General features: G+C 37.1%; 4 protein-coding genes across 5 annotated transcripts; 2 read left to right on the top strand and 2 right to left on the bottom strand.

Moving 5' to 3' along the window:
- Positions 1-49: 49 nt before the first annotated feature.
- On the bottom strand, positions 50-2,361 carry LOC105959619 (uncharacterized). The gene is made up of 3 exons (XM_088812793.1): positions 2,084-2,361; positions 786-1,446; positions 50-528 (listed from the first exon to the last, which is right to left on the bottom strand). Exons 2-3 carry the CDS (start codon positions 1,385-1,387, stop codon positions 462-464), a joined length of 669 nt encoding a protein of 222 aa, XP_088668919.1. The 5' UTR covers positions 1,388-1,446; positions 2,084-2,361; the 3' UTR covers positions 50-461.
- A 1,388-nt stretch (positions 2,362-3,749) lies between these two features.
- Positions 3,750-6,175, top strand: LOC148765528 (uncharacterized). Its single transcript, XM_088812839.1, has 5 exons — positions 3,750-3,900; positions 4,035-4,087; positions 4,226-5,830; positions 5,925-5,987; positions 6,062-6,175. Exons 1-5 carry the CDS (start codon positions 3,750-3,752, stop codon positions 6,173-6,175), a joined length of 1,986 nt encoding a protein of 661 aa, XP_088668965.1.
- A 2,595-nt stretch (positions 6,176-8,770) lies between these two features.
- On the bottom strand, positions 8,771-13,995 carry VAR1 (FtsH extracellular protease family). Of its 2 annotated transcripts, XM_088813745.1 has the most exons (7): positions 13,914-13,995; positions 13,763-13,820; positions 10,209-11,820; positions 9,734-9,980; positions 9,457-9,640; positions 9,197-9,368; positions 8,771-9,091 (listed from the first exon to the last, which is right to left on the bottom strand). In XM_088813745.1, exons 3-7 carry the CDS (start codon positions 11,499-11,501, stop codon positions 8,870-8,872), a joined length of 2,118 nt encoding a protein of 705 aa, XP_088669871.1. In that variant the 5' UTR covers positions 11,502-11,820; positions 13,763-13,820; positions 13,914-13,995; the 3' UTR covers positions 8,771-8,869. The 2 variants fall into 2 exon arrangements, with proteins under 2 accessions (XP_088669871.1, XP_012839216.2); XM_012983762.2 differs by lacking the exons at positions 13,763-13,820; positions 13,914-13,995 and adding an exon at positions 12,221-12,252.
- LOC105958833 (DUF241 domain protein, putative (DUF241)) lies at positions 13,899-14,863 on the top strand. Its single transcript, XM_012982835.2, has one exon. The coding sequence runs from the start codon at positions 13,899-13,901 to the stop codon at positions 14,598-14,600; it is 702 nt and encodes a 233-aa protein (XP_012838289.2). The 3' UTR covers positions 14,601-14,863.
- Positions 14,864-15,641: the final 778 nt, after the last annotated feature.

The following is a 15,641-nucleotide window of genomic DNA, read 5'->3' as shown; positions in this document are numbered from 1 at the left end:
ATGTAGCCAAGTAGTTAAATGTCAATTGCATAAACTGCTACAAGAAAAGAAAAAAAAAATATTTAATATATAATAAAATGGGAATTCAACCGGTCGAATTCCCATTTTTTGAGCCCCAAATAACGTGCACGGGTTTTCGAATAATTCTACTCCATATTGACAAAAACTACAGAATACAATATAAGAATTTTCACCAAATTGAAATAAACAAACTAGGAACAAAAGAGGGAAGAGCCCATTGCCAAAACACGAATATCATCAACTAGTGAAAAGATTTAAGCCCAAAAGCAAACAAAATTGGAATATGCAAGAAAGAATAGACACATATCAAAATCATCAGCCGAGGCGGGTGTGGGTATCTTGTTTCACCATGAGAGATGATGAGGTGGCGCTTCGATGTTTGCATTTCAAGCTATACACCTCATATAGGTTGCCTCGTAAAAAGTTGGAAAAACTTCATACTACATTATCCGGCATGAACAAGATTGTTCATTCCCATGGCCAAATTCATCGTCCGATCCATCTTCACTGAAGATCACATAGATTGTTTGATTAGTTAAGGGGGTTGTCATATTTAACGGAAGCTTAAAGAAATAACAGAAAATCAAACATAACAAGAAACAAGGCTACAAGGTAAAGAGAGTTAACGAAAGCAGGAAAGATAGACTTTGTATCTCATGCTACTTTTTGCATACAAGCAAGTCAACAAGCATGGAAAAAAATTCATTCCTTAATTATTAATATTTGTATTCAATATATCAATTAGTCATCATAAGTTTTCGTACCTCATCTCAAATTCCCGAATCTCAAAAAGCTCTCCTCCCATTGTATCTGTCCACTGCACTTTCCTCCTCTCCGTTTCATAAGCATCAGCAGCGGCATTATTTTCACATACTGTTTCACGTTCATCGTTCTTTCCACCACCACCAGCACTACCAGTTGAAGCTATTGGAGCGCTATTTGATGCTTTCTTCAAGCTACTCTTGAGGCTAACTATATTCCTCTTACCATCATCATCACCACCATCAACAACAACAACACAACCAGCTGAAATTTTTGCATCTTTACTCTCGTCGAAGATTGGAGATTCGGGCAAGACATCTTTGTTCTGTGTGGGTCCCACTTTCAGAGGAGACGGACTCTCGATAGCAGGGGCAGCGCAACCAAAACAACCGAAGGAGGCGCACCCACGGACAGGCCGGTTCTTACCAGAAGCCAGTTGGAAATTAGGATCGGTGTCTTGGTCCACCAACTGGTACTGATTCCACGGCGTCACTCTCATGGGTTTCTCTTCGTTTTTATGACCCAATAAAAGAAGGGTCAAGCCCTTACTATACCCTGAAGCTGAAGAAGAGAAAAAGCCTCCTCCTTCTACTGCAAATAACATCAGTTCTTCTCATCTGAGCACCGCCCAGCCACTTTCTTTCATTCAACACTGCAGTTCATCTGCCATGTGAAATCAATATCAGATATCACTACATAGGTCGTAGTATTTGAATTTTGAAAGCACAAAATCAGAGGAAATTTCCCCCATTTAAAGAAGCGTTGCTACAAAAAAAAACATCAAACTTCTAATTAACACTACTATGCTATACTACAGATTGATGTAAATTCGCAACGAGACAGATTTTCAATTCAAATTAATCCAGAAAATATTATTCTCAACAGTTGGAAGTAATTCTCGAAGACTTGTGATCCGACACCAAGGTAAAATGCATAAACATTGAAGATCAACTACAGAAAGATCTCAAAACACAAAGCAGGTTAAAATACAAATACCAACTGGATTCACACATTCAACTAAATATAGGATCGAAGAATTCACATTATCACCTAGAAACCTGTTTATAAAGTTGAATTCCTCCAACAAAATCACACTTTTTGAACAATAACCAGCTAACCACACTTTAATAAACAATTCAGAACAATATCCAGTATAGTATCCAGCTATATATTCGAAGATCTCAGAAATCTAACTTCAGTAACTAATTACTGAGTCCAAGCGAATCAACTCGCACATATGGTGTATTGCAGAAATTATAGCTAAAAATGCTAAACGTGAATAGGCGAAAAAAAAACATACAGATCTGAAAGCGATCTCCGGCTACTGTTCACCGGACTGAGTACTGCAACTCCGACTGCGCAGAAACTCCGGCTGTGAATTTAAGCAGGATAATTACTACTGAAAATTAGATACAAAGATTGATTGAATAATTTGATTTTTTTTAAGGACGAGAATTTCCAGTCTATTAATGTATATTTTAGGGAGAAGGAGAGAGATTGGAGTGAAAGAGCGAGAGTGAGGGAGATGGATTGAGAGAAGCGAGTCTGTAACTCAGTGACATAGTAAAGAAATTGGAATTCGGAGGAGGGGTTAAAACTTAAAAGCCGGGATAGTGACCCTGCGCATGATAGCGATGGGCCCTCTTCCGATTTTGACGGTAATTTATATTTTCTAAAAATAAATAGCAATTTACCAAATTGCACTTGAAATTTAAAAAAAATTAATTATTTTTCTATATAAAGATAATTCATTGTTATAAATCACTAATTAAGAGGATAATTTATTAATTTTCATAAGGAAAAATATCATACTAAACATGAGAATATTACTTTTGCAGTTATGCGTTTTCTATTTTTAACTTTAAATAATGGAATTATGTATTGAGGGTTTTTCTTAAGTGAAATTACAATTATAACCTCAGAACAAAATTTTGTTTTTGAAAATTAGAGAAACTCTAATATCACTTATGTTGAGGATTGATGGGTTATTTGTTAAGTTCTACTACAATATGCACCCCAATATATGGTCAGTTGGGCATAATGCACCCTCACAAATAAAATAAAGCATTATGCACCCTCAAATTAGATTTAGTTTGGCGAGATGCACCCTGAGCTTAAAAATTTCCCATTTTTATTGTTCTATCCGTAGACATAAGGTCATATTAGTCAATTTAATTTTTTTTTTCTCACATGCTAGGTACGTGAATTTGAGGAGGGTAAAACTGATATTAACCTAATTATTTATCTTGCCCCCAAGATAGCCAGTTACGTTCTTCACCCTAAAAGGTTAGGATTAAAAAATTTGAGTAAAAAGCAGTTTGCCCCCTAAACTATGGGCCGTTTTGCACTTTACCCCCAAACAAAAAAAATTTGCACGTTTTTACCTGAACTCGTTAATTCGTTGCACGGTGCCCCCTAAACTCAATTTTCCGGCAATTTTAACCGGAATGTTAAAACATGTGCATTGCACGTGAGATTTTGAGGGGTAAACTCGTCCCTTCACTTGCATCTTTAATATTAAATACAAATAAATATATTAAAAAAAAAAAAGAATAAATAAATAAATAAAGGAAAAAGAAGCTATCATCCTTCCCTGCAAACGACTTCCGAATCCTCCACGAAACAGCCCGGATTCGAACTGTAGAGCAAAATCGACGAACAATTAAGCAAAATCGACGAGCAACAGAGAAAAATCGACGAACAACAGAGCAAAATCGACAAGCAACAGAGCAAAATCGACGAGCAACAGAGCAAAATCGACAAAATCGACGAACAACAGAGCAAAGTCGACTAACAATTGAGCAAAATCCATGAACAATTGAGCAAAATCGACGAACAATTGAGCAAAATCGATGAACAATTGAGCAAAATCGACGAACAATTGAGCGCACAAATGAAATTGAGAGAAGAAGAAAAAGGCGAAAGTTGACCTTCGGGTGATGTCGTAGAAGAAAAAGGCGGGTCAAATGAAATCGACGAACATTCAAGTAGATCCACTGTATTCAGATGGTTTTGACGATAGTGCGTTCGAAGACGATGATGAATTATATGATGGCAATATTGACAAAGAGGTTGAATGGGGTGGCATTACTGAATCTGAAACTATTTCCGGAAGAGGTAACGTTGGAATAGCAAGTGGAAGTGTAATCGAGCATGCTAGAATTTATGCATAAACACACCATCCATGCACCCAAGGTCATGCCGTAGTAGCACACAATTTCCAGTGTATGATGGTGATGCAAATCATTCAGACTTTGAATTCAGTGTTGGTTTATGCTTCAAATCTGCAACTGAGTTTAGAGAGGCAATTGGAACCTATTCGACTAAACAAGGAAGGCCTTTGACGTTCACTAAGAATTGCAGTAATAAAGTTTAGGTAACTTGTGAGTGTCATTGCAAAAATTTTGCTTCTCATATTTCAAAAGAAGACAAAACTTTTCAGGTGAAAACAATTAAAGGTGAACATACTTGCACTAGGGCTCTATTTGCTAAACATTGTACCTCAAAATATCTTGCTCATAAATACATTCACCGCTTAAGAAGTAATCCAGAGTGGCCAGTCAACTCAATGCAAGAAATTATGCAGATGGAGTGCAAAACTAATCTGACGATTTGGAAGATGCACAAAACAAAAAGAAAGGCCTTGAAATTGAATGAGGGCACAGAAGCACAACAATATGCTAGATTATGGGACTACATTGAAGAAGTGAAGACGAAAAATCCCGACACCACCATTAAGGTCAAATGTAAAAGAACTTTAGATTCTGAAAGTGCAACTTTCAAAGCGTTATACATTTGTTGGGGCGCTCTCAAGAAGGGTTTCTTAGCGGGATGTAGACCCATCATAGGCTTAGATGGGACTCACTTGAAGATGTCCAAATGTGGTGTTCTACTAACTGCAATCGGTGTTGATGGCAATAATTGCATGTATCCTTTCGCATATGCTATGGTTTTGAAGGAAAATACCAAAACATGGGAGTGGTTTATAAATTTTCTCACTGAAGACTTGGAAATTCGAAATAGCTTTGGGTACACAATAATATCTGACAAACAGAAGGGTTTGATTAAGGCAGTTGAGAATTTATTGCCCAATTCTGAGCATAGGTTCTGTCTAAGACACATGTACAAGAACTTTAAGATGAAATACAAAGGATTAGCACCAAAAGACTTGATGTGGCGGGCTGCTACGGCGACTAGAGTTGTGGATTTTAATAGGGTGATGGAGGAGTTAAAGAAAACGAATTCTACTGCATTTGATTGGTTGAAAGGAAAGCCTCCAATGAACTGGGCTAGATCTCATTTTAGTACATGGCCCAAGTGTGATATGTTATTGAACAATTTGTGTGAAAGTTTCAATAGGGTGATTATGAAGGCTAGGGATAAGCCGATCATCACGATGTGTGGGATAATCAGATTATTATTGATGAAAAGATTTCATGTGCAAAGGGATAAAATTATGAAGTCGAAGGGTGACATATGTCCTAATGTGCGAAAGATACTAGAAAGCAACAAGAAAAAGGCCCACGAGTATATCTTGAGCTGGAACGGAAGCTATAGATTTGAGGTAAAAAGCTGGATTGGTGATCAATTTATTGTTGATGTTGAACATCGAACTTGTAGTTGTAGAAGATGGGATCTCACTGATATTCCTTGTGTTCATGCTATTGATTGTATTTTTCACAATAGAGCTAGAGTGGAAGATTATGTAGATAAGTTTTGTAGGAAAATCACATTTCTAAAGGCATACGAGCATGTGATGGAACCAATAAGAGGCAGGGAGGAATGGCCAGACTCAAAGTTAGTACCATTAGTACCTTGGGTTGTAGAGACTAAAAAACTTGGAAGACCATGCAAGTATGCAAGGAGGAAGGAACCAGATGAGTTAATAATCCAACAAGAGACTGGGCAAAAGTTGAGGAAGGGAGGATCAAATTATAGGTGCTCTAAATGTGGAAAAGTTGGACACAACATAAGGGCATGCAAGAAGGTGCAACAATCTAATCGACCACTTGTTAACTCCAATCGGCGATTAAAACCTAAACTCCCTGTAAGGCAAATATTTATCCACATATTTATTTTATATAAGTTATTGTATCGATATATTAGCTATCTCTCATTGTGTTTACATCAATGATATGCAGGTCAAGAAGGAAAGTTCTAAATCTAATCCACTTCTTGATTCAAATGCCGAAACTGTTGTTGAGGTTAGTTGATATATAATACTATGATAGTATAGTGATACGATCAACATATAATAAGCCTATTTTAACTCATGCAGGGATCTAGTTCCATGTGCGTTTCACCTACACTTCGGATATACGAAAGGGAGGGTGGAAATTTTGTGACGCAGACAAGTACTGGAAATTCTACAGTAACGAGGGTTTATACTTGATATAATCGTGAATTATTTTGACTCGTTGATCAAGTCGAGTTCTACAATTCTTTGTTAAGAACACATTTTAGTTTTATTGAACTGATGTTGAGGAGTGCTTTTCTTGTTATTCTTTTTTAACAATGAGTATTTTGTTCTTATGGACGCCAAAATTATATTTTTTAACAATGAGTATTTTGTTCTTATGGCATCGAGTATTTTACTATTTGCTACATGTATTTTAATGTCTTGTGCTCCGTACTTATTGAATTCTATGAATGGAAAATCTGATACATCTGTATTTTTTTTCAAGTTTTTTTTTATGGCCAATCATATTTTTTCTATTTCTAAGATAGTACTTCATCTTAGACAAATTGTTCACAAAAAAATAATACAAATGTTTTATAACACCAAAATAACTAGTTTGCATATCTATGAACTTGTTTGATTTGCCCGAAACTCGGCTCATTGTAACTGGTTTGGAATTAGTCTGCTCTACTTTTTTATATAAGAGATATTCTAAGTTTGGTGCAATCTCCAATGAAAATCATAGCATGTCAAGAATAACACAAAATTTACACCAAGTAACTTCAATTGTTAGCATTGAGGAAGTTTCTCCACTTCTATAATCGTAGACAAGAAACTACTATTTAAGTGAATATCTAAACAATATAATGGTTATATCAGCTTTAGCAAGAATTGGTTCAATATAACGCTTGATGAGTTCTGCATGGATTTACATTCAATATAACTACGAATACGAATGAAAAATAATAGTTAATAATTCTTTCTACTCTAATGAAGCCAATACAAGCAGATAATTCTATTGACTTTTACAAAAGGCCACGGAGTTATTTTTGCAACAGCACTGAAGATGTAGAGAGGGTCTACAAGGGACAAATGAAATTCCCAAAAATAAAATTCTAAAATCGTTCTATTCAGACTAAACATTGTGCAATCTGATCTTCGATTTTTAAGATTAGTTTAAGAAAACAAGAAAACCAATTTAATTTAAAGAGAGAACCCTAACCTTGAATAATGATGATGATCGGTGCAGAAGGAGAAAAGCTATAATTATTTTTTAAAATAAGTTTTAATTTAATACCATTTTTACCCTCCTCAAATTAACGTGCCTAGCATGTGAGAAAAAATAAATTAAATTCACTAATATGACATTATGTCTACGGATAGAATAATGAAAATAGGAATTTTTTAAGTTCAGGGTGCATCTCGCCAAATTAAATCTAATTTGAGGGTGCATAACGTTTTATTTTATTTGTGAGGGTGCATTGTGCTCAACTTACCATATGTTGGGGTGCACAATGCAATTTAGCCCATTGTTAAGCTTTTAAGAAAAGGTTGGGTGGGGGTGGGAGGGGGGCTAATTGAAAAGAGAAAGTTTGCTTTTGTTTGCTTTTGCCAATGAGGCTGCTTTTATCTATCTTTCATGAGCACCACTTAACTTTCACTACTACTTTTCTTGTCCATGTTTTTTATTTGTGTTAATTAATTTTTAGTTATTAGTAAGAAGAGTTTGAACGATTTTCTTTGTAAACATTTTCAGAGGACGGACTTTCTTGATTAACAAAGTCAAGGAGTTTATTGACTTATCAAGAACATCCGTTGAAAAGATGCACTAATATATTAGGAAATGTGACTTTTGTGAGTAAGTGAGAGGAATTTCTTTTTTTTTTTTTTTTTTTTTTTAGCTTTAAGGCATGGACCAAGTAGTATTATTTGTCCTACTGCTGTTTTGATTAGGGTGTCTAAAAGTGGGATTAAACATTATTAAAAGGAGATGCATGAAATGGATTTATCTAACATGGATATTGGTCTTCTAGGGAATTTTTCTAGAGATTTTGGAATTAATTATCGGAGCAGCTCGTCAACTATAATTAGGTGGTGTTTGCAAAATAATTTAGAAACATATTCTGAGCTTTTTTTGCTCATATTTTGTCTTTAGTTGTTTGCAAAAACAGCTTTTGCTTATGTTGTAATTTAAAAGTACTAATAGACTTGCATTTTCAGTTTAATTTGATTTTTCAGTATATGTGCAAACACGAAATAATCACTAACTTGTGCGTTCAAATATTTTTTTTACAAACGCCACCTTAATCAGCAAGTATTTTTCAGGATACGGAAAGTTTTAGCCTTTGAAGGAAAATTATTCACAATTGAGAAATATTAATTAAAAAATAAAAATTAGTGTTTTATTTTGGGGAGTGGCAATTAACGAAATCTATTGGTATATTAAATACCCACCTAGGTATCAGTACTAAAATTATGATCTAACTTTGGTTAGGAGTTCATTTCTTGGAAATGCCCACAATCCTCCTCAAAATTAGTTTCATTGGAAATGCAAGCTTATAAATTATAATAGTAATTATATGGAACAAATGCTTACTCGAATTAAGAGACATTTAAAATGAAATAAAGAGGGAGTTTTAAAAAGGGTTCTTAAATGCAGGAAAAGAAATTTACTATAATTATGAAATATATGCAACAAATTCTAATAATTGAAGGTATAGTTCTCTCAATAGTCATTTTTTTTTCCTCACCATGTGCATGAATTGATGCATGTTAGCTAAATGTATAAATAGATCTGACAGACTGACATCATCATCGGAAAAATACATAAAATTTACTCGACTATACGTATCACTGTCGCTGCGTAAAATTGGTATAAAATATACAAACGATATTTCGATCAATCGATCAAGCAACAAATAATTCAGCCTTGCCATCAATGAAAAGGCTCATGAACTCTTCACCATCAACAGTTTCTTTCTCTATGAGCAGTTGAGCAAGCTTGTGCAGAATGTCTACATGGGTTGTGATTATCTGCTTTGCCCTACTGTACGCCGTATCGACCAGCTCCCTCACTTCTGCATCCACCACATCTGCAGTTGCCATTGAGTAATCTTTCTGGCTCGACATCTGCAATTACATATATATTTTTTTTATAATTCAACGAATATTTCCGTGATCAAGAATGTAATAAATAAATCGGAACAAGTTGAAGAATATTTTCAGGCACGGCACCTGTTGACCGAGGAAGGGATCTCCACCGCCTCCTCCAATCGCCACCTGTCCTATTTTCTTGCTGAAACCAAATCTCTCAACCATTTGCCTTGCAACTCTCGAAACTTGCATAAAGTCACTTGATGCTCCCGTTGTTACATTGTCTTGTCCGAATATAACCTCTTCAGCAATCCTGAATTACGAAAAAAATTAAAGAGTGTTATTATTTTTTTAGTTCAATAATGTATATTCAACCGAAAGGACTGAAGGGCAAAACCGACCTTCCACCAAGAGCAACCGCCATCTGATTTTCTAGGTAGCTTCGGCTGTACAAACCCGACTCGAGCCTCTCTTCACTTGGAGCAAAGAATGTAAGTCCGCCAGCTTGACCACGGGGAATAATCGAGATTTTAGCAACTGCGTCATACTCCGGCATCAAAGCACCAACTAAAGCATGACCAGCCTCTAAAAAAAATTATTAAAAAAAAATAGATTTAAGACAATCATTATATTACGATTTATAAGCAAAATATGAAAATCAAATATATATTTTTTTACCATGATATGCGACGAGCTTCTTCTTATCTTCAGAAACGACGGCGTTTTTCTTCTCGGGACCAGCAATGATTCTCTCAAGTGCGTCAGATATTTCGTCCTTGCTAATTTCCTTAAGCTCACGTCTTGCTGCAAGTATGGCTGCTTCGTTCATTAGGTTTTGTAAATCTGCTCCTGTGAAACCTGGTGTTCGTCTTGATACCTTATCAAAGTCAACATCTTTTGCGAGTGCCTTCCCTCTCGAATGCACCTGAAAAGAAAAGAAAAATAAACCCCATAATTTGCTACAAAATTACCAAGAATATGGCCAACAAATTACTGAAATTGCAGATGAAGGGACCTAAATACAATATATATACTCGAAGGTGGACAAAAACTTTCCACATCAATTCCAATCCAAAAATTCCGAAACAAAAAAGCAAATACGCACAGGAAACAGCAAAAAGTAGGCAAAATCAGAGATAACTAACTAACTAACCTGAAGAATCTTGACTCTACCAGCAACATCGGGCCTATCAACAGTGACCTGTCTATCAAACCTCCCAGGCCTCAACAAAGCCGAATCAAGAACGTCGGGTCTGTTAGTTGCCGCCAGTATAATAACACCCGAATTACCCGAAAACCCATCCATTTCAGTCAAGAGCTGATTAATCGTCTGCTCTCTTTCGTCATTCCCACCCCCCATACCCGCCCCCCTCTGCCTCCCCACGGCATCAATCTCATCAATGAACACAATGCAAGGCGCCTTCGCCTTAGCCTTCTCGAACAAATCCCTCACCCTAGAAGCACCCACACCAACAAAAAGCTCAACAAACTCCGAAGCGGAACACGAGAAAAACGGCACCCCAGCCTCACCAGCCACCGCCCTGGCCAGCAGCGTCTTTCCAGTACCGGGCGGGCCCACCAGAAGGCATCCCTTCGGAATCTTCGCACCCAACGCGGTGTACTTATCCGGGTTCTTCAAGAAATCAACCACCTCCTGCAGCTCCAACTTCGCTTGGTCGGCACCCGCCACGTCAGCAAACGACACACCGGTTTCCGGAACTTCCTGGAACTTAGACTTCGACCGGCCGAACTCCATCGGCCCACCCATTCCTCCGGGCCCGCCCGCCCCTCCCTGCGACTGCCTGAACAGAAAGTAAAGCCCACCAAAAGCAAGCAATGGGAAAACCAAATTCCCGAGAAACCCAAACAACCCATTTCCCGAATCGCCCTCCGACACAGTGATATCAACTCCGTTCATGGCTAAGATATCAATCAAATCAGGGTCGTTGGGAACCACCACGGCGGCTTTCCGGCCATCGACAGCTGTCAGCTGAAGTATACCTCCTTCTTTATTGAACCTAACTCTTTCAACCTTCCCTTTCTTCACTGCGTTCAAGAATTCGCTGTAGCGCCACTGGGTGCCATCGGGTATGTCGGGTGCGGGCTGGGCTTGCGGGTTCGGAGCGTTTAAGGTTAGATTCTGGGCAACGGGTGATTGGAGAGGGGATTTCTGGGCTTCGATTTCAATTACTTGTGGTGCAGGGGAGGGTGGCGGGATGTTGTTGTCTAGTGCAAAAGCTTGCGGGGTGATTGAGGAGAAAAGAAAAGCGGCCAGAGCTGCACGATTGATTGCGTTCTGTGATTTGTTTGAATTTTTGTGGTTGAGAAGTGATTTTGGTACTGCTGCGAATCTCTTTGGGACTGTTTTGGGTGTTGGGGGAGAGATGAAGATTTGGGTGCCGAAGAATTTCGAGGAGAGTAATGGGTTTGTTAGTGTTGACGCCATGGAAGAAAGCTTTTCTGTGGGTTTTTCCGAATAATGGAAGTTCGTAGGGGGTACTTGTAAAAAGGGAGAGGAGTGTGAAAATTGCAGGTCAAGAAAGGTATGGGGAAAATGGCGGAATTACGATCGAGAGGAAGCCATTGATTGGAATGGTGTTGCTTGAGTTCTTCTACGTGGGTTGAATTTTATCCACTCGTAGAGAGTGAGTGCGGACACAATATCTTCTTTTCTTGTTTTTCTTTTTTGTTTTTTTCCGCCTTGTGTTTGCTGGCAATAGTATATACGCAGAATGCCAAATCATTTGGCTCACTCATTATGTAAGCTGTAAAAATTAAAAGGACGGTCACTACGCATGATCAAAGTATGAAAAAAATATCTCTCATATTCGAGTAATTACAAGTTATAATAACCCTTCAACTATGCTTGTTTCGCGTCTACTTTCATGGTGTTTTTTTTTTTTTTTTTTATAATTCTTTCATGGTGTCAAATGCAACATAACATAATCTTCTAAATTCCGTGAAATGTTCAAAATGTGAAGCTCAGTTTGAGGTGCACCACAATCTGATATATACAAGCCAAGAGGCACATTTTATCTAGTTTCAAAATGTGAAACTCTAATGCAGTAACAAACTGAATAATATACATAATTTAGAAAATTCCACTAAATTTAACACCGTAATGACGAACATGTAAGAAGATTCATAGTTGATGAGGGTATTTACCATATACTCTATAGGGCACAAAAACTGCACAGTGAGTAAATGAAACCTGAGAGCTACAAAGCATTAAGAAATGAAATCTTGTAGATCAATGATTAATTTGTGGATTATAATCACAATTTTCCACGATGAGGATTAGTACTAATTTACTTGTCAACAAGGATTATAAATAATCGAATTGCTATCTACCCAGAGACAAGTCCAGCCTAATCAGCAATAATTCTAAAACATATGATGTACAATTAATTTCATAACATAATTTCATTTGTCTACAAGTCAGTTAGATATAGTAGGTTAACTAAAGATTCCTCCTGTTTTTCTTTGTCTACACATACACTAGCTGATGCCAATTAGATACCTTCAACCCATTTCTCAAGACTCAAGTTGTATTCATCAGTGTTTAAACAATTTAATTTCACAGAAAAAGATGAATTCGAACCCGGTGACCTACTCAAAAAATTCTGAAAAATTATAAATCAGAAATAAATCGGTTATTACTTGTTACAACTCGGCTGTGCGATAGTTGGATGATTTCTAACTTAATCATTTCCAGATCTACCTAGGTTGTCAAGATTCGCCTTGTCCGTAAAACTACCAACCAATAAACGGGTAAAAACAGACATTTTCTATGATCTCAAATCTCAATGAGCGATAATTTAACCCGAGTCAACTGAACTCTTATAACCCGAGTAGCATTAAATAGAGTGCATGAATGTTGACATACGAATAATTAATGTCGACAGCAGCCGTGCACACAACTGTATCCGAATGAATCTACACATGCGTGCACATCAGAGAAATTCGACATTAATTATGGCTCCCATGGCAACAACAAGACCAACATTTTTTTATTCAGACTAGGCTGGATAACCAACAACCCCGTACAAATCCAATCTGGATATTAATGAGTATATATATCTCTAACAACAACAATAATAATACCTATGTAAGTTGTCTGATATCATCAACCTTATTTTACTTACGATGAGTGGGTTGATGAGATGCTACGAATTTGAATATTACTAAGGTGGGGTTTATCATTTCTTAAATGGTCCAACACATTTCTCTCTTTCTTTTTTTACATTTAAGGAAGCTTCCATGTTAGAGAAACCGAAACTTCCTGCTACAGTATTACAATTCACCTGATAACTATTTACGTATGCGTAAATACAAAAATATCACGATTTTCATTTTTCAACATATGCAACCGATTTGGACGATAAAAATGAAAATTATCCCACAAGACAAAGGTTTGCAGACGCTGATCGTTCACTTGGAAATCATTTGACATTTACAAGTTTATCAACTCCATATTATTTAAGACCAACACATGTGGGAAATAATATATACGTGGAAGTGAGGAAGTTTCTTTCGGTTCGTAGATGTAAGGACCAAGGATACTTCCTTGACCGTTCACACATTTAAAATACTCATTTTAAAATATCAAGTTTATATATATATAAAGCCCCCCCATTTATTCTCTTTACCATTCAATCAAATAGCAGAAATCAATCATATACTAAAATCCAAGAGCACAAGAATTACCTCACTGGATAATCAACGGCTGCTGTTTGATTTGATCTTTCAATTTTTCCTGTTTTTCCTATTTCAAACAAAATCGAAATCGAAATAAATTATCTGATTAAAAAAAACAGAACAGGATTTGAATTTTTGTGTAGAGATGTCGAGATCCGACCTTGATTTTGATTCTCTAAGAGAGTTGCATGATTCAGTGAACAATTTGCTTCACTCGCCGCGCACGAAGCTCGAGATCATCGACCACGGGCAAGAGAAATGGGCGCACGAGGTGTCTGAGGCGGCGTTAAAAATGGCGGACTCGTGCGCCGCCGCGAAGGACCTCCTCCTACTAGTGAAGGACCACCTCCACAACCTGCGATCCGCCTTCCGCCGCATCGCCGCCGATCACAGCGGGAACCTATTCGCCCCCTACCGCCTCCCACGGAAGCAGCTCAAAAAGGCGATCCTGAAGAGATTAGACTCTCTCAAGGGGGTGAAAAACACGCGCGCCGCCGCACTGCCGCCGCAGGAGGATCAAAACCTAGTGGTGGTGGTCAATTTGCTGACGGAAGTGAGATCCACCACTTTGTCGATGGTTCAATCGCTGTTGTCGCTCATCGCCTTGCCGAACCGGGAAGGGAAACCGGATTTAGGGCGCAAGGAACAGCATGTATTTAGGCTTAAACTGACGCGCGTGGATAGCCTGGGTTTCTGGGAGAAATGCGGCGCGTCGGACGTACGATCGGCGGCGAAAAGGCTGGAGGAGGTGGAGATTATGGTGGAAGACATGGAAGATGAGTTGGAGCATATGTTTAGAAGGTTGATTAGAACAAGGGCTTCACTTCTAAACATTCTTACCACTTAGTTCATAAATTAGCTACATAACTATTTCATTTTTTTTTTTTTTTTATTTTTTTGATGAATTAATGATTCATTTCAAAATATAAATAAACTACATGATGAGTGCGAATCTAATCCAAATACTTGCATTGGAATGTTTTTCCTTTTTTTCTTTTGTTTTTTAATCAATGGAATGCATTTCCATGATTCTTTGTTAGAAGAGGGCAAAAATATGTCTACTGTTATTCGAATAAGCAATGCTTTTGGATTTGATTTTTAAGTGACAAATTGTTTTTGTTTTTTTCTTTTTTAAAATGCCTATTAGCTAAATCTGGTCGATTAAACTTCTAATTAATTAATAACACAAAACTGGCATCTAAACAAAATAAGAGCCAACTGCTGGTGGCCGTGAGTGAATTCGTTATATTGTATTATTGTGATATCGCAACCATAATCATTTTTAGTAGGTGCAGATTCTCTTCACCAAACATAAAATTATCTCGAGGGGAAGACAATATTTTTAACTAGACCTTAAACAAGGAAATATGATTCTGGGGAGGGTATAAAGAAATGATAATTAAATTCAAGAACCATTTTAAATTTAGCTCAAAGACTGAAATTTAGATCAAAATTCCTCCATGCAGGATCCCACATCAAATTATTATTCGGATAAATTACAACCACCTCCCTGAGATAAAGTATACTTTACAAAAAAATCCCTCTTTTTTGAGAATTTACATCCAGCCTCGTGCAGTTTCTAAATTTCTTACATCTATCCCCCTACGAAAGGATATTAATGTAAGAAATTTACAAATTAAAGGAGGTGGATGTAATTATGAAAAAATAATGGGCTTTTTCATCGATAAACCTTAACTCAGGGGGCATTTGTAATTTACCCATTTTTATTGATCATGCAAGTAATAGACACCCCCAATAAGCAATAACCAATATGCGACCGGTCAAACCACTTTGATTGACCAAATAGTTGCTAAGCAACTTCCTTAATCAAATTCCTATTGTCAGCTTTCTATATGTTTTCATCTTCGGCGGCTGACTCAACGTTCCA

This window comes from Erythranthe guttata, chromosome 14, assembly GCF_056151865.1.
Source record: "Erythranthe guttata isolate IM_541 chromosome 14, IM_541, whole genome shotgun sequence".
Classification (NCBI taxonomy): domain Eukaryota; kingdom Viridiplantae; phylum Streptophyta; class Magnoliopsida; order Lamiales; family Phrymaceae; genus Erythranthe; species Erythranthe guttata.
This window is presented reverse-complemented; position numbering and strand designations above follow the sequence as displayed.